Genomic DNA, 22,468 nt, shown 5'->3' with positions numbered 1-22,468 from the left:
CATCAGTGACGCATTTGGTCGGCTTCTTGAGAAAGGAATTTGCAAATTGAGTCTCCAATCAAGAAACGTTTCACTGACAATGGACTTGGGAGACCCCGGGGAACTTTCAGGATAGCGTGTAAACAATGGCGTTGACCTGCCAACTGAGCCATGCATGGACATGTGACTTGCCCATGTGACCCCAGACTCCATCTTGCTGCTGTGATTTTCCCCAGTGAGAACCAAGGGGCGTCCTTCCAGGGGCAGAGAATATAAAAGGCCCTGGAAACCCTCCATCTTGTCTTCAGTCCTGCTTCTGGAGGAACCTTGCAACAAACTGAAGCTCTGAACAAAGGACTGAATGACCCATCCCAGCCGGGGATGTTCCAGAGACTTGATTTGAACCTGCAGTTTATTCCTTCACTGCTACAAGCCTGAACCAAAAATTTTGCCATTACTGTGTGTAATTGATTCCATTTAACCAATTCTACCTCTCAGCTATTTTTCTTTTATGAATAAACCTTTAGATTTTAGATTCTAAAGGATTGGCACCAGCGTGATTTGTGGGTAAGATCTGATGTTTATATTGACCTGGGTCTGGGGCTTGGTCCTTTGGGATTGGGAGAACCTCTTTTCTTTTACTGGGGTGCTGGTTTTCATAACCATTCATCCCCATAACGAGCGGCCCTGGTGGGGATACTGGGAGACTGGAGCGTCTGAGGGAATTGCTTGTGTGACTTGTGCTTAGCCAGTGGGGTGAAACCAAAGTCCTCTCTGGCCGGCAGGTTTGGTGCCTTATAAAGGACCCCCAGCCTGGGGCTGTGACTGCCCTGCTCGGAGCAATTTGTCCTGAACTGACACTCTCAGAAGTGTCCCACCAAAGGCAGCAGCGTCACAGGGGCGTAGTCGGCAGGATCCACAGCACCAGGTCCATTGAGCTTTGGGTCAGAACCCCACACTGTCCAAATTTGAATTTTGGGATTGAGAGTTTGGTTGGTTAAAGATCAGTGACTGTGAGCCAGAAAGCATCAGCAGACGCAGTGAAACTGCAGGCCCTGAGAGACAGGCTGCCATCTGAACATCATCAGAAACTGGCAGAAATTCGAATGAGAGAGAAGCAAGCCTTGGCCCAGCTGGAGAAAGAAGCTGCTGAAAGACAGAGAGAAGCTACGGAAAGAAATGCTGAACTGGAAAGAGAAGCTGCTAAAAGAAAGAAGGAGGCTGCTGAGAGAGGAACGGGCTCGTCGGGGGCGTATGGAGCTGCTGGCTGCTGAGCAGAGGGTTGCCAAGTCAAAAAAGCAAGGGGAGAACAGGAGAAACTGTATCCTCTAGAAAGTCCAGTTTCTAGCAATGTTGGGATGTTGTATTACTCTGAGCAGTTTTCTGAGTTTAGCGCATTGTGCCATGACCCGGGGAGGGGGACTCTAACCTGGTGGGAAATAGCTGTTTGTCTGTGAATGAAGTTTCTGAATGTCTGTCTGATGTCTCAGAAGTGTCCCACCACAGGCAGCATCATTCCCGATGTCCACTGGCGATAAGCAGCGAGCGAGCAGATCCAAGCTGCTCACAGAAGAAATAAAAGGAAAATCGCAGTCTGAGTTCCAGAAACCAGCCGGGGTTTGAATCAGGCCGTGTCACCCTGACGGGATCGTTCCTTGATACACCGGCTGGGATTCTCCTTTCCAGCCCGGGCCCCCTCCCCTGTTCAGTCTTTGTTCTCCAGCCGTGTGCCCAGGGGTTGGGTTGTGGGGGGAGGGAGGACAGGGGAGAACGTCTCTTCCCCCCCATTACAGGTTCTTCCGGCCAGCTGTCTCTGTGCTCTCCCTGAGAGGTCGCCATCGTATCCAGTTCCTGGAGTCGTCCTTGGGAGTGTGGATCCCTCAGCACCGTCTGGCTGCTCCATTGTTGCCCCTGAAATGCTGTTGTGGGTGTTCCCAACCTCACAACATATTACACACATGTAGCAAAATGTTGTAATTCCCCACACACTGTTAGGGTTTCCCGGTCATGCTGGCAGGCTCGGGGGCACTGGAAGGACGGACGTGGCCTGAGTCAGTCTGTGGTGAGCCAGCCTGGAGAAAGGGGAGGGGGTGAGCTGGGCCTCTCTGCCTTAGGGAGCAGCCTGCTTTGTCTCTCTCTGGTTTGGGACGGTTCTTGGGTGTGAGTGTCCTGGATTCTAGGGGGTGTCTGTTAGAGTTGCCAACTTAGTAATATTTAAAAACCGGACACTCCAGCAGGAGTGCTGGAACCTCCCCTGTCCCGCCTCTTCCCCGAGACTCCACCCTGTCCACTCCTCTCTCCCCTCCCCGCTTCGCTCACTACTTTTTTCCTCCCACCCCACGGGCTGGGGTCAGGAGGGATGATGACCCAGCACCTCCCCCACCAGCAGACTTTGGCTGTCCAGTCAGTAGATCTGACCAGACACTGTCAGGTCCCCTTTTTGACTGGACTGGACCTGCTGCCTGAAAACCAGGCACCTGGCCACCCTAGTGGCCACTTGAAATGCGGCCACTGCGCCATTGTAGCACTTCAGTGTCGACACGACTACGCCGAGGGGAATTTGGATTTAAGATGCAGCTTTATTCAATGCATGGGCGTGTGGGAATACAAAAGGTGGCTAATGCCCCTGCCCCCCATGGGTGCAGTTCAAGGAGGGGGCAGGCAGGCAGTGGAGGAGAGCTCCCCCAGGGGGTTGGGCACAGCTCAGTGTGTTCCCCCCCTGCCTGGACCAGGACTTGCTAGCCCCATCCTTGCCGCTTCATCCCCACACACCCCTGGGAGACAGGGCAGGGCTGCTAGCCCTGTTGTCCAGATGGGGAAACTGAGGCACAGAGCAGCTGGGTGATTTACCCAAGAGGTCTGGGGTACAGCAGGGAGTTGAACCTGGGTCTCATGCATCCGAAGCAAGTGCACTAACCACTGGACCACACTGCCGCTCCTCGTAGGGAGTGCCTGGGATGGGCGTGTCTGGGGTTTGCCTCTGTTCCTAGGGATCAGCTGAGAGATGGGGGCGCGGCCCAGACCCCAAAGAAGACTGGAGCCCCCTTCGCACCAGGCACCGCCCAGACCCCCGGGCACTGCCCAGACCTCGCACAAGACCAGGGTCCCTCTGTGCCAGGCACCGCCCAGACCCCAATCGAGTCCAGGGTCCACCCTGTGCCGGGTGCTGCCCAGACCCCAGTCGAGTCCAGGGTCCCCTCGTGCCAGGCGCTGTCCAGACCCAAGCCGAGATTGGAGCCCTGTGTGATGAAGTGGAGGGGGGGGGGTTCTTAGTTTTTCCAGGGGGCTGCATGCGGAGGGAGGGGACTCAGTGTCCCCGGGTGTCACTGGTTTAACGAGGGGAGGGGAGAGGGAGTTTGTGGGTACACAGGACCGGAGAGGGACTCGGGACCCCGGCCCGGCCTGGAGGAGACCCCAGCGACTGGTGACCTGGGGACCCGGAGACCCAGCTCAGGAGTCGCAGCCGGTTCTGGCCAGTGGGGGACAATGGGCTGCGGGGAGAGGACCCCGGTGACCTGCCCAGCCGGCTCCAGCCAGAGGGGCCAGAGGGGGGTGGAGAGGACCCAGGCCCCGGTTTACGACCCTGTTTCCCTGGAGAGAAGACAATGGTGTGACGTTATTGATATAAATTGGGACCATATAGAACATGGGTTGCAACCAAGGTCCTGTAGTGGCACCAAATCTTAGGTAAAGGGGGTCATATAAGGTGTCTAAGACCAGGTTATGGGTTGCTGGTTATGATTATGCTGCCTGTATGTCTGTGTCATTTTGTAGTTGAAGTTGTGAGTATTGGCTCTGTACTGTCTGTACTTCAAACTTATGCTCTGCTTCTGGGTGACACCCCAGACAAGTTGGTGTCAGCTCTGCCCAGCCTGCTTGATGCCCATTAAGGACCATCAGCGACACAACTGACCCATGGAGGGAAGGCAGACACGCCTTGTGACTCAGCAAAGTGCAGGGACTGGCCCATGTGACTCCAGACTCCATTTTGCTGTAATTTTCCACAGTAAGAACAAAGAGGTTCTTACACCTGGAAAAGCCTATATAAGGCTGATGCCTCATCTCCATCTGGTCTTCAATCCTGCTTCTGACCTCTGGAGGGACTTTGCTACAAGCTGAAGCTTTACACAAGGGACTGAGGACCCATCCCAGCGGGGAATGTTCCAGAGACTTGATTTGAACCTGCAGTTTACTCCATCACTGCTGCAAGCCTGAACTAAGAACTTTGCCATTACTGCATGTAACTGATTCCATTTAACCAATTCTAGCTCTCAGCTCTAGCTTTTTCCCTTTATGAATAAACCTTTAGATTTTAGATTCTAAAGGATTGGCACCAGCGTGATTTGTGGGTAAGATCTGATGTGTATATTGACCTGGGTCTGGGGCTTGGTCCTTTGGGATCGAGAGAACCTTTTTCTTTTATTGGGGTGTTGGTTTTCATAACCATTCATCCCCAGGACGAGTGGGACTGGTGGTGATACTGGGAGACTGGAGTGTCTAAGGAAATTGCTTGTGTGACTTGTGGTTAGCCAGTGGGGTGAGACCAAAGTCCCTTTTGTCTGGCTGGTTTGGTGCCTCAGAGGTGGAAAAACCCCAGCCTAGGGCTGTGACTGCCCTGTTTGAGCAATTGGTCCTGAATTGGCACCTCAGTTGGGTCCCGCCAGAACCGCCTCGTCACAAATGGACAGAGGGGGCCTGGGGCCGGGGGTATCGGAGGCCCAGCTGGGAGCAGGGGGCTCGGGGCTGGAGGGGGGAGCAGGCAGAGCCCCCCTGGCTGCAGGGGGACTGGGATGTGCTGGGCTGAGGGAGGCCAGGCCTGAGGGTCAGAGAGTTTCCTGTGCTGGGTTCAACGCTCAATAAACCTCCTGTGTTACGCTGGGGGAGAGTCGCTCCGGGCTAGAGAACGGGGGGCATTGCTCCCTCTGGGAGTGGAGGCCCCGGGGGGTTCACAGTGAGGGGACTCCCTGGGGGGCCCACGGCAGAGACAGACGTGCTGAGGCTCAGAGAGGTGGGGGGGCCTGGCCCCAAGGCAGTGAGGGGCCCCCCGAGAAGCGCTGTCGCACTGAAGGGGGTTCCCCCCATGACCGCACGGGGCCACAAGTGGGAACGACCTGGGACTCTGTGACATCCTGTTGTGCCAGTTTTGCAACAGTGTTTAAAAAAATCACACGTGTTTCCCCCCTCACCCGCTGGTGATGCTTTATTCAGGGACGTTCTCACAGGAAATTAATCTCTCCCCCCTCCCAGCAGTTTGCGGCACGCGCCCGACGCTGGGACTCGATCCTGGATCGTGCCGAGAGCCGACGGCGACAGGAGCGACCACCCAGCCGGGCTCCGTGTGCCCCAGGCAGCGGCTGGGCTGGCGCCTGGCACCGGGGGGCTAAGTGCTCTGCTTGGGGCCGGGTGTGGGGGCCGGGCTGCATTCGGACGTGATCACGATGTCGGTGAAGACCCCCGGCAGCTTGTACACCCCCACCTTGCTGACACAGGTGCTTTTGGTGGCACAGCCGCGCACGGCGTAGGTGTAATTCCGGGTGCCTGGAAGCAGAGCGGAGAAGGCGTCGCCGGGGGAATTTCCCTGGGGGGGGCGGTTTGTTCTTCTGAATCTTTCCTGCATTTTAGTTCCAGAAGGTTCTTGGCTAATTTCCCCTCCCGCAGAGCCCCGGTGAGTCTCCCCCGGCACGGAGCTCAGGGACTCGTGCTGCACGAAAGCAGCGGCCAGAGAGGACACAATGGGGGCGAACCCGCCCCAGCCCGCGGGAGCTTGTTACAACGGGGCCTTATCCCCGACCGGGCTGTGCCTGGCGCTAACGCCCGCGCTCGCTCCTTGCCCGGCCTTCCTGCGCTAGATGCCAGAGCCCTTCCCCGCCCCACATCGTCTCCCGCCGAGCGGTTACCAGTTGTGATGGATCCAGCAAAGTAGACGCAGTGGTTCTCGGCGCCCAGGCAGCTGACGGTCTCATTGGCCTGGCATTCGGTGCCGTCGGACAGGCAGCCCGGGCACTGCAGCCCGCTGGGTTTGGGCTGGGCCCGTGGCACTAGGGACAGAGAGACACAGTCAGCGTTGGTGCTCGGAGCCGGGCGTGGGGCTGGGGCTGGGTGTCCTAATGGTCAGAGCGGCAGACCCCTGAAGCTGAGACAGGAGTGGGGTGTACTGGGTTGGAATGGGAGGCGTGGGTGGGAGCTCAGGGCCAGGACTCCTGGATTCTCTCCCCGGCTCAGGCAGGGGAGTGGGGGCTGGTGGTTAGAGCGGGGTGAGGGCTGGGAGCCAGGACTCCTGGGTTCTCCCCCCGGCTCAGGCAGGGGAGCGGGGGCTGGTGGTTCGGAGCAGGGGGGGCTGGGAGCCAGGACTCCTGGGTTCTCTCCCCGCTCAGGCAGGGGCGCGGGGGCTGGTGGGTCAGAGCGGGGGGCTGGGAGCCAGGACTCCTGGGTTCTCTCCCCAGCTCTGGGAGGGGAGTGGGGGCTGGTGGTTCAGAGCAGAGGGGGCTGGGAGCCAGGACGCCTGGGTTCTCTCCCTGGCTCTGGGAGGGGAGGGGAGGCTGGTGGTTCGGAGCAGAGGGGGCTGGGAGCCAGGACTCCTGGGTTCTCTCCCTGGCTCTGGGAGGGGGGTGGGGGCTGGTGGGTTAGAACGGGGGCCGGGCAGGCGACTGGTCCCGTACACCTCACGGCCCCCCTGTTGCACAGGTCCCGCTGGCAGCACTTGGCAGCGCTCCGCACACGCAGGCCGAAGGCGGAGCTGAGGCTGGAGGAGCGCGGGGGGCAGAACTTGTTCTCGGTGCAGCCCTTGTAGGTGCCCAGCTTCTGCTCCTTCCCTGGGGGCGAGACGGGGGGGAGGCGTCACCGGGCTGGACGGGCTGCGGCACGGCGGGGCTAAGGCAGCCCCCTGGCTCTGCACGGCTCCCGGAAGCAGCCGGCACGTTCCTCCAGCTCCTATGCGGAGGCGCGGCCACGGGGGCTCCATGCACTGCCCCCACCCCAAGCGCCGGCTCCGCAGCTCCCATTGGCTGGGAACCGTGGCCAATGAGAGCTGCAGGGACGGCACCTGCGGATAAGGGCAGCGCACAGAGCCACCTGGCCGCGCCTCCACCTAGGAGCCAGACATGCCGGCCACTTCCAGGAGCCGCCTGAGGTCAGTCCCACCCGGACCCCTCACCCCAAAACCCCTCCCACACCTCATCCCCCTGCCCCAGGCTCAAACTCCCTCCCAAAGCCCGCACCCCCTCCCACACCCCAGGCTCAAACCCCCGCTCGCACCCAAAGTCACACCCCTTCCCACACCCCGAACCCCTCAGCTCCGGCCCCACACCAGAGCCCGCACCCCCACCCCCTGCCCCAGCCCTGGAATGGCCGTAGAGGAGCGGGCCAGGGGCAGGGCCTTGGGAAGGGGCGGGGCAGGCAGGGGTGTTTGGTTTTCTGCAATTGGAAAGTTGGCCCCCCTACCCAGAGGGACTGAACAGAACGGGGAATCATGAAGTGATCCCTCCCCCGTCGCCCGTTCCCAGCTGCTGGCAAACAGAGGCTGGGGACCCCATCCCTGCCCAGCCTGGCTAATAGCCACTGATGGGCCTATGAACTTATCTAGGGGTTTTTTTTGGACCCTGTTATGGTCTTGGCCTTCACAACCTCCTCCGGCGAGGAGTTCCACAGGTTGACTCCACGGCACCTGGCGTGACAGGCCCTGATCTCCGTTGGGGTCTGGGCGGTGCCTGGCGCGACGGGGGCCCCTCTGGCTGGCCAGCAGCAGGGCCCGGCCCCTCCCCCTCAGGGGTGGGGGGGAGATGCCCAGGCATGGTGCCGTACCCACCGACTCTGGTCTCCGAGGTGAGGATGAGGCAGGAGGTCTGGGAGGGCGCGCAGTCCTGCGGCTCTCCAGTGCACGCCCGGTCAGCGCTGCTGCAGCGTTCGCACTTCAGGCAGCCACCTGGGGAGAGAGGGGAGGATTCGGGAGAGGGATAATCCGCAGGGCCGCCAGCCCCCCATTAATGGATCATTCCAGGGGGCAGCTGGTCACCCGCAGCAGCTGACTAGCAGAGCTTAGATTGGGGCTGCTGTTCTGGGAGCCAGGACTCCTGGGTTCTCTGAGTGGGGTCTAGTGGGTTAGAGAAGTGGGGCTGGGAGCCAGGACTCCTGGGTTCTCTCCCTGGCTCTGGGAGGGGAGTGGGGGCTGGTGGGTTAGAGTGGGTGGGGGCTGGGAGCCAGGACTCCTGGGTTCTCTGACTGGGGAATGGTGTCTAGTGGTTAGAGCAGGGCTGGGAGCCAGGACTCCTGGGTTCTCTCCCCGGCTGTGGGAGGGGAGTGGGGTCTAGTGGTCAGAGTGGGGGATGGAGGGGAGCGGGAGCAGGAACGGGGCTGGGAGCCAGGACACTTTGGTTCTCTCTCCCGCTCTGGGAGGGGAGTGAGGTCTGGTGGTTAGAGCAGGGGGGGTTGGGAGCCAGGACTCCTGGGTTCTCTGCGTGGGGAATGGTGTCTAGTGGTTAGAGCAGGGCTGGGAGCCAGGACTCCTGGGTTCTCTCTCCCAGCTCTGGGAGAGGAGTAGGGTCTAGTGCTCAGAGTAGGGGACGGAGGGGAGCGGGAGCAGGAAGGGGGCTGGGAGCCAGGACACGTTGGTTCTCTCTCCGGGACTGGGAGGGGAGTGGGATCTGGTGGTTAGAGCAGGGGGGCTGGGAGCAAGGACTCCTGGGTTCTCTCCCCAGCTCTGGGAGGGGAGTGGGGTCTAGTGGTTAGAGCAGGGGGGCTGGGAGCCAGGACTCCTGGGTTCTCTCTCCCAGCTCTGGGAGAGGAGTAGGGTCTAGTGCTCAGAGTAGGGGACGGAGGGGAGCGGGAGCAGGAAGGCGGCTGGGAGCCAGGACACGTTGGTTCTCTCTCTGGCTCTGGGAGGGGAGTGGGATCTGGTGGTTAGAGCAGGGGGGCTGGGAGCCAGGACTCCTGGGTTCTATCTGCTCTGGGAGGGGAGTGGGGGCTGGTGGTTAGAGAAGGGGGGCTGGGAGCCAGGACTCCTGGGTTCTCTCCCCAGCTCTGGGAGGGGAGGGGAGGGGAGGGGAGTGGGGTCTAGTGGTTAGAGCAGGGGGGCTGGGAGCCAGGACTCCTGGGTTCTCTCCCCAGCTCTGAGAGGGGAGTGGGGTCTAGTGGTTAGAGCGGGGGGGCTGGGAGCCAGGACTCCTGGGTTCTCTCTGGCTCTGGGAGGGGAGTGGGATCTGGTGGCAGGTGCTGGGCAGACATTACCACTCACCCGTAGCCAGCAGTGCCGACAGCAGGCAGAGGGCCAGGTGGGCCGCCATGGTGCAGGGCAGAGCGCGGGGCAGCGAGCGGTGCTGGCCGTCGGATGCAGCCAGCGCTGTGTCCAGTGGGGATTTATAGCCACGGGGCTGGGCCAGGGCAGGGAACAGGACCTGGGAACAGCCAGTTCCTGGAGGGATCCGGCTCCGGGGCCATCAATTACCCTGGCTTGGACCTTTCACCGCCGGCCACGTCTCCCTTTTGATCCCTGCCACCCACCCCGCCCGCCCTGCGGACGTGGCACCCACAGGCCCGGGGCTGCTGCTCTCGGACCAGGGGGTATCTGGGGGCGGGTGGAGGGGGGCCAGGGTTGGGGTGAGGATTCGGGGAGCCTGGGGGTGGAATATGGGGGATCCCATTAAGGGAAGCCTGCGACCTGACCGGTGCAGCCTCACCCCCCAACCCATTGTCCCAGCCCATAATCCAGCCAAAGGCCCCCCCAGCCCAGGGAGCCCAGGAGGGACACAGGCCAGACGGTGTCTCGACATGGGGCAGGGGGCTGAGATGCAGGGGGGAATGCAGCCCCGATGCCAAGGAGACAGGCCTGGGAGCATCCGGCCGCAGCCACCCAGCGAGATTGTCCAGAGGGGAGGATGTGCCGCCGGGCCGGGGCCAGGACTCCTGGGTCAGGGCGTGTTACAAAGCAGACGCCCGCTGGCAGGTTCCCCGTCCGGTACGGGAACTTGGCAAGAGCCCGGCTGGGGTCGCAAACCCACAGACACTCCTAAGATGTGCTAGGCGCTGGGCACGTTCCCGAGGGATCCCCCGGTACCGACGTGGGGTGAACACACTCCCCAGAGATGATCCGGGGACACCCCGACCCCTCCGAAGGCCAGGCCCAGAATGACGGGGCATGGACAGCGATGGCTTGAGCCTGCATCAACCAGCCGGGCCACTGGGGATGTTACCTACTGTGTTCCTAGCCATGGGGGGGAGTCCCAGGGGGGTGTCTTTGTCTGGCCGAGGGGGGAATGGAAAGTCCCACCAGGGATTTTCTCTCCCCGGCTCTGGGAGGGGAGTGGGGTTTAGTGAGTTAGAGCAGGGGGGGCTGGGAGCCAGGACTCCTGGGTTCTCTCCCCGGCTCTGGGAGGGGAGTGGGGGCTAGTGGTTAGAGCGGGGGGTTCTGGGAGCCAGGACTCCTGGGTTCTCTCCCCGGCTCGGCGAGGGGAGGGGAGGCTAGTGGTTAGAGCCGGGGGTTCTGGGAGCCAGGACTCCTGGGTTCTCTCCCCGGCTCTGGGAGGGGAGCAGGGGTTGGCGGTTAGAACAGGGGGGGCGGGGCTGGAGCCAGGACTCCTGGGTTCTCTCCCCAGCTCTGGGAGGGGAGCAGGGGTTGGCGGTTAGAACAGGGGGGACGGGGCTGGAGCCAGGACTCCGAGGTTCTCTCCCCGGTTCTGGGAGGGGAGTGGGGGCTAGTGGTTAGAGCGGGGGGCTGGGAGCCAGGACTCCGAGGTTCTCTCCCCGGTTCTGGGAGGGGAGTGGGGGCTAGTGGTTAGAGCGGGGGGCTGGGAGCCAGGACTCCTGGGTTCTCTCCCCGGCTCTGGGAGGGGAGTGGGGGCTAGTGGTTAGAGCAGGGGGTTCTGGGAGCCAGGACTCCTGGGTTCTCTTCCCGGCTCTGATTCCTGGCAGAGGGCTGACAGGGCCCAGGGGAGCCGAGCGAAGCGCCCAGGTTGCTGACGCTGGCGCCGCTGGCCTGGCGGGGGGCCAGCGTGGGCAGGACAGAGAGTTTCTGGGCAGGGCCCTGGAGAAAGGTCTGTGGGACGGTCCAGCCGCAGCAAAGGCCGAGGCCTGGCCAGCCGGCTGCCATGACGACCCAAGACCCCCCCGACTCGCCGGGATCTAGCTCAGGGGGTCTGAACCCCCCTCCACATGCTACAGAATCTCCAGGGCCCGGCAGGGGCAGGGGGGCTTGGGGCTCCGGCCAGGGGCGGGACCCTGGGGCATAGGCCTAGTTTGGCTTCTGTTTCTGGGGAGGGGGCTCGGGCCGGCTCTGCACAGCGGGGTCCAGGGAGGGAGAGTCGCCTCCACCCCCGGACTCTCCTCAGCAGACCCTCCCCCTGCCTGGGGCTGTGTGCGTGGGGGGGCTGCTCCCCGAGGGCTCCGCCGGCCCCGCCCGGGCGGCTCTGACCGGCTGCAGGAGAAGCCGTACCCCCGGGCACCAGCAGCAGACGGGGGGATGCCACGGCTGCCCGCCCCATGGTGCCACCAGCCAGAGGAGCAGCAGCTGAGATCCCCCCTACACTGCCTGGCTCCGGCTTCCCGCCTGGGACCTGGCCAGAGGGGGGCTGAGGGAGAGGAGAAGGGGGAGTGGAGCTGCCCCCAGGACTGCCCCACTCTGGGTAAGACACTGCAGTTTGGGGGGGCAGCGCTCTCATGGCCCCTCACCTCTGCCCATGGGCTCAGGGCTTCTGCCCACGTCGGGGCTTCGTGGGGGGGGGGAATCTCAGGGTTTCAGCCCCACGCCACTCCTGGTTTCAGCCCCATGGCGGGGGGCGGGGGATGGGGATGCCAGGGCTTGGGGTTTCAGTGAAAGGGCTCACGGGCCCCCAGGGGGCTGCGGATCCCCATTTATCTAGGGCGGGGTGATCCCAGGGGCACATTAGCTGCACGGATGGGTCTATAGGGGGACGGGTAGGGCTGCGTATGGGGACGGAGGGCGGGACAGATGGAGGCAGTATGGCCGACCCCAGAGGTTCAAAAATCCTGAGATTGGCTTTAAAATCCTGAGATTACGTAAAGATACGAGATCTGGGGGGCTTGTTATTTGCCGTCTGCTCTGTGAGCCGTTAGGGGACCCACGGGTCACGGTTTGTAGCTTTCTCCATAGCCACGAGGGCTCGAAACGGCCCTCTGCTTTTAGGCTGAAACCAGCCCAGACCCACCTGACTCCGGGAGCTGGGGCTTCAACGAAAATGATAATTATCATCAAAAGCAATGAGGAGTCCTTGTGGCACCTTTGAGACTAACAAATTTATTTGGGCGTGAGGTTTCATGGGCTGCAGCCCGCTTCATCGGATGCAACTATATTAATTATATTATATTATCATGAGACTCGTGACAGAATCACGAGTCGGCACCACTGTCGCGACGGGTGAGGCTGGAGATGGACGGATGGGGAGGGAGGTGTGCCTGGGGATGGACGGACAGACAGAGGGATGTGGATGAAGCAGGAGGGATGGGGTGACACGGGCAGGCCGGCTGCCAGCTCCTGAGAGGCTGCAGGCATTAGCTAAGAACTGACAGACCGCAGCCGGGGCCAGCCTAGGTTACCCGTGTGTTACTTTGCTCAGCACTGGCGTCCGTCTGGTCCGACTGTATTTAATGTTTAGCCTCTAGGGAAGCCGCTGCGCTAACCTCCCGTGCCACGTCTGGGTTCCAGCCTACGAGGAAAGAGCTCACTTTTGCTCTGGACCTTGGAAAACGTTTGCTCTGAACTTGTGAACCCAGCCTGGGGATCGTCCCCCCGCCCGGCCAGCAGGGCCTGTCCGGATCAGATGGGCCAGCCAGGGCCATTGCGATCCAGAGGGCTGCTTAACGGCCCTGTCGCACCCGGGAAACAGAAATAAAACCAAGTCACGGGCAAATTGTCCCCCTCTCTCTTCACTGTTCGAACTCTGACAGGGCCAGAAACTCTAAGCTGAGGCCGAGATCCCCCGGGGTGAGCCCTGGGTCCGCCCTGAAAGCCACTTTGAATGGACAGATCACGAGGAGTCGGGCAGGCGTTAGGATCTGCAGCAGGCCTTGTCTCTGGTGTAGGATCTAGGGCACCAGCTGATCTCGGGAAGTGACTGGGAGCAACCTGCTGGGGGGGGCTTTTCGGTGTAAGTGACCATGGGTCACTAAGGCCAGTTCGGTTGGGTGCCAAGACAGACTGGAGAGTCTCAGGGGACGGGCTGTGACTCCAGGTTCGACTGTGACAGCGAGCCAGGGGTTGGCGTTTGTTACGGGCGTGGGGAAATCTAATACCAGAACCCACCACCAGCTTGGGGGGCCTGTGCCGTGTCTGTCAGTCGGCCCTGAAACAGGCACTCGCGGTGGTGAGCCGCTCCAGACAGCGTGGCAGAGGGACCGCCAGAGGCGTGTGTACGCAGTGTGACAGGGTCAGGCCAGGTGGCCACCGGAGAGTGATCGAAGGCCGATAGATTAGCCCCAGGTTAAGTAGGTCCCGTTTCCCTGGGTAAGGTAACGGGGAAGGTTCCAGAACAATCAGGAACTTTCTGGAAACAATTAAGGCAGACAGGCTGCTTAGAACACCTGCAGCCAATCAAGCCAATCAGACACAGGCGGAGTTGACCAGCCTGGGGGTCCCACCGGAGGGGAAGGTCTCTGAGGCGAGCACGTCTGCCAGTGAGCGCAGGCCCCGGCAGGCAGAGGAGGAGCTTTGTCCCAGCAGACAGAAAGAGGGAGCAGACGTCACTCTCAGCCGTGGCCCGGTGCCACCATCCTGCTCGCCGGGGCAGCCGTCACACAACGATGTCACCGAGTCCCGTCCCAGAGCCAGCACTGAGTCAGGCCCTGTGCCCAGATTCCTCGTGATAATTAGGGTTGCCAGGCGTCCGGTGTCCGACTGTAGCACCTGGTTAAAAGGGACCCTGGCGGCTCCGGTCAGCACCGCCGATTGGGCCATTGAAAGTGTGGCCAGCAGTGCAGCGGGGCTAAGGCAGGCTCCTACCTGCCCTGGCTCCACGCGGCTCCCGGAAGCGGCCGGCATATCCAGCTTGAAATGCAGGGGCGGCCACGAGGGCTCTGCACACTGCCCCTGCCCCGAGCACCGGCTCCGCAGCTCCCATTGGCCAGGAGCCACAGCCAATGGGAGCTGCGGGGGCGGCGCCTGCGGGTGGGGGGAGCGCACCTGGCCACGCCTCCACCTCAGAGCCGGATACGCCAGCCACTTCCGGGAGCCACCCGAGGTAAGCGCCAACCAGAGCCTGCAACCCTCACTCCCTCCGGCGCCCCAACTCCCTGCCCCAGCCCTGACCCCCCTCCTGCACGCCACACCCCTCATCCCCAGTCCCACCCCAGAGCCTGCACCCCCAGCCGGAGACACCCCTCCACGCCCACCAACCCCCTGCCCCAGCCCTGACCCCCCTCCTGCACGCCACACCCTCGTCCCCAGTCCCACCCCAGAGCCTGCACCCCAGCCGGAGACACCCCTCCACACCCACCAACCCCCTGCCCCAGCCCTGACCTCCCTCCTGCACGCCACACCCCTCGTCCCCAGTCCCACCCCAGAGCCCGCACCCCCAGCCAGAGACACCCCCCCACACCCCGCAACTCCCTACCCCAGCCCTGAGCCCCCTCCCGTGCCCCAACCCTCTACCCCAGTCCTGACCCCCATCCTGCACTCCAAACCCCTTGTCCCCAGTCCCACCCCAGAGCCTGCACCCCAGCCAGAGACACCCCCACACCCACCAACCACCTGCCCCAGCCCTGAGCCCCATCCTGCGCCCCAACCCCTGCCCCAGTCCTGACCCCATCCTGCACTCCAAACCCCTCGTCCCCAGTCCCACCCCAGAGCCTGCACCCCAGCCAGAGACACCCCCACACCCACCAACCACCTGCCCCAGCCCTGAACCCCTCCTGCGCCCCAACCCCTACCCCAGCCCTGACCCCCTCCTGTACCCCAACCCCTCATCCCCAGTCCCACCCCAGAGCCTGCACCCCAGCCGGAGACACCCCCACACCTCCCAACTCCCTACCCCAGCCCTGAGCCCCCTCCTGCGCCCCAACCCCTGCCCCAGTCCTGACCCCCATCCTGCACTCCAAACCCCTTGTCCCCAGTCCCACCCCAGAGCCTGCACCCCCAGCCAGAGACACCTCCCCACACCCCAACCACCTGCGCCCCCTCCTGCACCACAACCCCCTGCTCCAGCCTGGTGAAAAGGAGCGAGTGAGCGAGGGTGGAGGGATGTGGTAAGATGAGGCCCTGAGACATAAACCCTTGTACCAGAGGCCCGGTCTGAGGCCTGAAGCCTGAACTGAAGCAATGGTCGAGCTTTGCTAACATGAAGCGAAGCGAAGCTGCGAGCCAGAGGCAGGCCCGGCTCCCTGGAGCTGGCAAGAGGAAGGCTGGTGTTGCAATACACATGCCTGACAGATAAAATCTCTAGTAAGCGAAACATGTGCCAGGATGGTCCCGGAACCCCCTGGCAGCGCCTTCCACACAGATAACAAGGAACAGGCTGATCCATTTTAACCACAGGGTCAAAAACATCACGTGGTGGATAGAGTTGTTTTGTTCGAACCCACGTGTGCCAGGAGAATCCTGCCATGGACTGAGCCGGGCCATTGTCAGCACAGGCACCAACTCTGTGGGTGCTCTGGGGCTGGAGCACCCACAGGGAAATATTAATGGGTGCTTGGGACCCACCAGCAGCCGAGTTCTCCTGTCCCCCACCCCCTGCTCCTCCTCCCCCCGAGCATGCTGCATCCCCGCTCCTCCACCTACCTCCCAGCGTTTCCCGCCCAGCCGCCGCCAAACAGCTGTTTGGCCGCTCTGAGGGGGCGGGAGTGGGAACGTAGCACACTCAGGGGAGGAGGTGGGGCCGGGGTGGGATTTGGGGAAGGAGTCGGAATAGGGGCAGGGAGGGAGCGGAGTTGGGGTGGAGACTTTGGGGAAGAGTTTGGAATGGGGGCCAGGAAGGGGTGGGAAGATGTGGGGCTTCATGGAAGGGGTGGAGTGGGGGCAAGGGCGGGGGGGGGAGGGTTGAGCTCCCACGGAAAAGAGGGGAAGTTGGCACCTATGATTGTCAAGGGCACATATGCGTAGTATCTCCTGTAGAGTCTGCGAGAAACTATTACTGTGTTTCATTTGACAATGAACCTGGCCAGGGGCCTTCGTTCCTTATCGGAGCCTGTGGTCATTGGGGGTTCTCTCGGGGTGTGCTGTGCCAGCGATCTGCAGAGCCGGGGCAGCGCACAGAGGGAACCCACCCATGCAGCCAGCTGTTATCATCATCAAACAGAGCAGAGCACCACACCGGTGACGTCTGACGACAAACATGGACTGGCAGACGTAAAGCAATGGTAGCAACAGAAGCTCTAAAAAACAGTAACAAAAGGAAAAAAGCTGGAATTTTGCAATTGATGTCCATGGCAGTACGATGGCTTCAACGACACGTCTCCCTACTGGCCAGGCAAGTCCGGAGAAATCCGGGGAAGTAGAAGAGGTAACTCAAGCCTTGGAGGAAGCAACCCAGGCGGTCGAGCACTGGAAAGCCCAAGGGCTTTTAACAGGGTGACAGGCGGGCCAGACCCACGATCTGCTCGAACAGATCAAGCAGGAAAATAAAAAATTGGAGACAGCCGTGGAAACCCTGCAGGAGAAAAAGCGACCGTCCCCTGTTGCTCGACAGACTTCGAGTGCTTTTCCCGCACCGGGAGGATGGGGACAGAAATGGAAACGGGTGGTCCTGGCTCAATTAAAAGATGGAACCTGGGACAACGGGAAGGGAGGCTGCACTGGGCATGTGTGGAACGAATGACCCAGGTAGATCCTCCTCTCTTGACCCGTGGGCAGGGCCCACCACGCCGCAATCGCCACCTTATGCTGAGAACCAGGTTCTGGATAAACCCTCCCCCAAACCTAGCTCAGTTCCGGTTAAAACAGGAGAAATGGGGGGAAATGGGAGAGCCAGCCCTGCCCCGGAACCTGACCATTGCACCCTGCCTGCACCCCACTTTCCCCTTGACGCTGCCCCACAAACTGGTGCTCCACCTCCTCTGGGGTTCTGGAACGCAGTGGAAACTCCAAGGAAAAAATGTACTGACGCTTTAAGGGAGCCAGGGCCCCGTGGCAATTATGCAGAGAGGGAAATGGAGGCACCCAAGTGCCGCACCGATACACCCCGCCCACCTCGAGCGAGCGGCTTCACAGCCAGGCCGGTCGCTTTCAAAATGAATGAACTCACTGCGCTAGCGGGAGCTGTCAGCCCCCCGCCTGCTGAGAATTCCCACGAGTTCATGGCCTGGCTACAGAAATGCTCGCGGTTGTGAAAAGCGGTGGGAATCGACACGGCACAGGAACCAATTCTGCTACAAACCCTGTTGGGGCCACGGAACTGTCACACCCTTGGTTTTGATGATGTTGTTACGCAAACGGTTAAACGGGTGGCTCAGAAGCATTTTACGCTCTCCAGTGGATTAGCTGCACGTAAAGGAATTACAGGAATGCCGGGAGAGGCTCCGGCCAAGCTGGCTGACAGGATATAAACGTACGTTAGGCTAACAGCGGGGGATCCTGAGCTCGAGGATTTGAAGCGCTGCCTTCTGGGGTGCTAGGATGGATGAACGCTTGGTGTGAGAATGGAGGCAGGGACGGACCTTGGAACGAATGGATTGAAAAAGTGGAGACTGCGGACGGTTAACCGCAGGAAGGAACTCCTGTCAAGGAGCTGCGAACATGCAGGACAGTGGAAAACAGAGGGGCCTGGAACCTCTCCCCGTGGCCGTGGCTGGGGTTGGCGACGTCGTGGAATGAACGGAGGGTACAGGAGGAAATAGAGAGTGAAGGGGTGTCGCCTGGAGCTCTGAAACAGAACTTGGACCTTTAAGGAGAGAGTGAGAAGCTGAGGGCACAGCTACAGGTATGTCTGCTTGGCAAGGACTCTCAAAAGGGGGAGGAAAAGGCAGCGATGAAGGTGGCTCCGGCGACTGCCTTAGCGTCTGGATTGAATGACCCAATTGCTACTAATTCAGTAGCGTTGGCCAGCCCTCCCGGCAACAAGGAATGTGTTTTCCAGCAACCCAGGACAACGGATGTCTGGGGACACCCCCACTTGCAGATCTTCTGTTGGACACGGGGGGCTGGAATTCCTATAGTAAAAGATGCATTTAATGTATATCCAGCCGTGGACCCCGTACAAACACAGGGCACATCAGCAACCAGACGATGTTAAAACCCTCCCTCTCCCGTCTGGTGTACAGACCGTTCAGGAGAGGGGGGCTAGCGCAGGGAGAGAAATCGAACTGGGGCAGAAGCTATCAAACGATTGGGAATAATCCTGGACTCCCCAAACATGTGTAACGGGAGAAAGAAATAACGTTAACCTGATCCCAGTGGGACTTGCTACTCGGGCGGTGAAAGCGATAAAGCCAAATACCCCGGACAGCTGGTGGGCTGAGATTCAAACTGTCTGGGCAGTGGACTCCCTAGATACGGGAAAAATACAACGCTCCGTTACAATAGGAGACACACCCCCATACAGCAAACAATACCCGATACCTCAGGAAGCAAAAGAATCTTTAAGGCAGGTTATAGAAGAATTAGAAAAACGAAGATTAATTCAAAGGTGTTCAGGGCCTAACGCGGCATCTATCCAGTTAAAAATCCTGCTGGAACATGGAGATTAACTCTTGAGTATCGGGGGTTACAGAGAACTGCCAAGCGGGGGGCACCAGTAGTGGCTGCTTACCCCGAATTGTTGGAGGTGGTAACCCCTGGCGTGAAGTGGTTCTCAGGACTCGCCGTGGCAAACGGCTTTTGGAGTTTACCTTTAAACCCAGCGTCTCAATACAGAACAGCTGTTGTATGCCGGGGATGCAGTACTGCCGGCATGTTCTGCCTATGGGGCACTGTGACGCACCCCCAATATTTCCTGCTGCAGTGAGAAATATGCTCGAGAAGGAGGGACTGTTAGAAACGGGAAGGACAGTCCAGTATGTAGATGAGATTTTAATAGTCAGTGAAACAGAACAGGAAGATGAAGCGTTAATGCAGCAGTTCCTGACTAGCTGCCAAGCGTGCGGCTTGAAACTTAACCCCTCTACATCCCAGGTGAAACAGAGACGTGCAAATCTTGGAATTCGACTCAGTGCCGGGGGAAGGTCTGTGGCTAAGGAAGGGGTGAAGGGTATTGTTAACCTCCCGATGCCGGTAGATACGAAATCTTTGCGAACTTTCTTGGGGCTGCCTATCTTCTGCAGAGAATTCATGGCTGGGTACGCAGAGAAGGCAGGTCCCCTCTACGAGGTACTGAAAAGACCACGCTGGACCTGGGTCAAGGAGGCAACCAGGGCCTGGGAAAGCCTGAAAAAAGGGTTAATGGAGGCACCTACCTTGGCTGCCCTGAACAAGGAATTCCCCTTTGTATTGTACCCCAGCGTGAAGAAGTTCTGTATTGTTAGCAGGCTGACACGGTGCTGGGGAGAGGCCCGTCGCTTACTACGGCAGAGCATTCACAGGGCCCGAAAGCAAACGGGGACGTTGTGAGCAAACTGCTCTCGCCCCCTACTGGACACTACAAAAAGCTCAGCAATTATCGGCGCCCGCGAGGTGGTCGTAGAGTCACCGTGCGCTGGGAAAGTTACTGGCTGAAGGAGAGTGGAATAGGCCATTCAGTGGCTCTTTGCTCTCATGTCCCAGACTGTTCAATTAGCCCCACTAAAAGAACCTGAACTGTCTGGCTGGGGATTGACTCTAGACAGTCGGGAACATGTTTGTAAACCCCAATGGGAATCCTAAGCGCCCTCTGTCTTTAAAGCAACCCCAGCTGAACAGGCGATTGGCGAAACCATTTGGCTTGTGGACGGTAGCTCATATTACACCGAAGGGAAACGAGTCACTGGCTTTGCAGGGATTTGTTTCACGGGAAACCGGCGGAGAGTTAACACCTCCCAGTACAAATTGATCAAAGGAGGAACACGGTCTGCGGAAGTGTCAGCAGCCTTAGAAGTTTTAGCTGGGATGAAGAACAAGCAAACGGAGCTAATAATAGGAACTGATTCCGAGTATGTTTACAAAGGAACCACCGTCTATCTGCCAGGGTGGAATAGGAACCGATGGATCTGAAATTAAGCACAAACGTCTGTGGCAGCAAGTGGAAAAATTGGCAAAGCAGCATAAAAGGATCCGGATGGTTCAAATAACGCCCCACATGGGAAAGGGTCCGTTACGGTGGGGAAATGAACAAGCAGATAAATTGGCTAAGGAAGCAGCCCTCACTGGAACACGGTGGGAGCCGTGGCAGTAACCACCCGGTCACAGGCAAAACAAAAACAAGGAAGAGAAGAGCGTGATGGTATTGACATAACCTGCAACCACTGTTCTATATTTGCAGCAAATATTGGGTTGTGATTAGAATCATGGAATATCAGGGTTGGAAGGGACCCAGGAAGCATCTAATCCAACCTCCTACTCAAAGCTGGACCAACCCCAGACCCCTAAATGGCCCCCTCAAGGGCTGAACTCACAATTCTGGCTTTAGCAGGCCAATGCGCAAACCACTGAGCTATCGCTCCTCCCCTGTACTGCTAATTATGATGATGCCAGCTGCATGTGTGCATCATTTTTGTAGCTGAAGTTATCAATGTGTTTTAATTGTGAAGTACCCTAGGGTATGTCCACACTACCCATGTTACAGCGTGGCTGCGGCAGCGCTGTGACGTGAGCAGTATAGACATGCTTTATCGCTGCAGGAGAGCTCTTCCAGCGTAACCCCCCGCCCCCTAACGAGTGGTGGTAGCTTTCTAGCCAGGAGCGCAGCTCCCGGAGATAAAGCGCTGGCTATGCTGGCGCTTTTCAGCACTAAAACTTTTGTCGCTCAGGGGGGTGTTTTTTCACACCCCTGAATGACAAAAATTTTAGCGCTGAAAGAGGCAGTGTAGACCCAGCCCTAGTGAAGCATTTGATCAGCCTCTTAAGACTTGCATCCGAAGAAGTGGGGATTCACCCACGAAAGCTCATGCTGCATATAGTCTGTTAGTCTATAAGGTGCCACAGGATTCTTTGCTCCTTTTAAGAAAGGAATTTGCAAGTTAAGTGCCCAGTCAAGAAACACTTAATGGATAATGGACCCTGGGAGACCCCAATCCACATAAGTCTTAATGGGATCCTTCAAACTAACATGTAAACAATGGTGTTGGCCTGGAACTGAGTCATGCATGGACATGTGACTTGCCCATGTGACTCCTGACTCCATCTTGCTGCTGTGATTTTCCCCAGTGAGAACCAAGGGGCGTCCTTCCAGGGGCAGAGAATATAAAAGGCCCTGGAAACCCTCCAACTTGTCTTCAGTCCTGCTTCTGGAGGAACCTTGCAACAAACTGAAGCTCTGAACAAAAGACTGAAGGACCCATCCCAGCTGGGGATGTTCCAGAGACTTGATTTGAACCTGCAGTTTATTCCATCCCTACTACAAGCCTGGACCAAGAACTTTGCCATTACTGGATGTAATTGCTTCCATTTAAGCAATTCTAGCTCTCAGCTATATTTTGTTTTAAAGGATTGGCAACAGCGTGATTTCTGGGTAAGATCTGACTTATATATTGACCTGGGTCTGGGGCTTGGTCCTTTGGGATCGGGAGAACTTCTTTTCTTTTACTGGGATATTGATTTCCATAACCATTCGTCCCCATATGAGTGGCACTGGTGGTGATACTGGGAAACTGGAGTGTCTAAGGGAATTGCTTGGGTGACTTGTTGTTAGCCAGAGGGTTAGCCAGTGGGGTTAGACAGAGGGAAAGAGGTCACTAGAAAGCTGGCTGGATCGTCGGGCTCAGCGGGTAGTGATCAACGGCTCCATGGCTGTAACTGCCCTGCTCTGAGCAATTTGTCCTGAACCGCCGCTCTCAGTTGGGTCCCACCCAGGGCAGCATCGTTACAGAGAGTTACGACTTTTACAGGACCTGCAGGCAAACGCTGACTTAATTCAGCAATGGATAGTAGAACGCCCCTCACAGTGGCAGGGTGACCCGTTGAGAAAGGAGGGAGACGTAATTCTGGCAAAACCAGAACCGGAGTGGGTCCTGGTGATCCCTCGGCGGACGCAGTACCTCCTTTGGGATGGATGCAGGGTTCAGCTATGCGAGGTCACCCAGAACAGGAAGAGGCATTAGAAAAACTTTAAAAACTGGGCTAGTGGCCTGGAATGAGAGAGGATTTAAACCTGCGTATTCAGAGCTGTTATATGTGTGCTAAGCAAGACCCTGCCGGAAGGGAAAGACAGGGAGAGCGAATGCATCATCCCGCCAATGCTTACAAGCTGATTTTGCAGGACCCTGGCCTACCACCCCTAGAAAAACTAGATTTTTGTTTGCGATTGTGGATGGTTTCAGTAAATGGGTGGAAGCATTTCCGACTAGAAAAGAAACTAGTTTGGCCGACACAAAAACATGTTGTATTTAAAGTAAATTAGTAAAAAACTATTGTTGTATGTAAAGTAAATAAGGTTTTTTAAATATTTAAGAAGCTTCATTTAAAATAAAATTAAAATGCAGA

General features: G+C 58.9%; 1 protein-coding gene across 1 annotated transcript; it reads right to left on the bottom strand.

Moving 5' to 3' along the window:
* Positions 1-5,161: 5,161 nt before the first annotated feature.
* On the bottom strand, positions 5,162-9,316 carry LOC120390649 (phospholipase A2 inhibitor and Ly6/PLAUR domain-containing protein-like). Its single transcript, XM_039513411.1, has 5 exons — positions 9,209-9,316; positions 7,784-7,900; positions 6,639-6,791; positions 5,877-6,017; positions 5,162-5,517 (listed from the first exon to the last, which is right to left on the bottom strand). The coding sequence occupies exons 1-5, from the start codon at positions 9,255-9,257 to the stop codon at positions 5,360-5,362; spliced, it is 618 nt and encodes a 205-aa protein (XP_039369345.1). The 5' UTR covers positions 9,258-9,316; the 3' UTR covers positions 5,162-5,359.
* Positions 9,317-22,468: the final 13,152 nt, after the last annotated feature.

This window comes from Mauremys reevesii, linkage group 24 (assembly GCF_016161935.1).
Source record: "Mauremys reevesii isolate NIE-2019 linkage group 24, ASM1616193v1, whole genome shotgun sequence".
Lineage (NCBI taxonomy): Eukaryota > Metazoa > Chordata > Testudines > Geoemydidae > Mauremys > Mauremys reevesii.
The sequence above is the reverse complement of the archived record's forward strand: the minus strand, read 5'-3'. Positions and strand labels throughout refer to the sequence as shown.

Excerpts from the sequence above, each read along its gene's own strand:
- LOC120390649 (XM_039513411.1), bottom strand. The coding sequence starts at position 9,257 with ATGGCGGCCCACCTGGCCCTCTGCCTGCTGTCGGCACTGCTGGCTACG. Across the intron at positions 7,901-9,208 it reads GTCGGCACTGCTGGCTACGG|GTGGCTGCCTGAAGTGCGAA; the intron begins GTGAGTGGTAAT and ends CTCTCTCCCCAG. Across the intron at positions 6,018-6,638 it reads CAACAGGGGGGCCGTGAGGT|TGCCACGGGCCCAGCCCAAA; the intron begins GTACGGGACCAG and ends CTCTGTCCCTAG.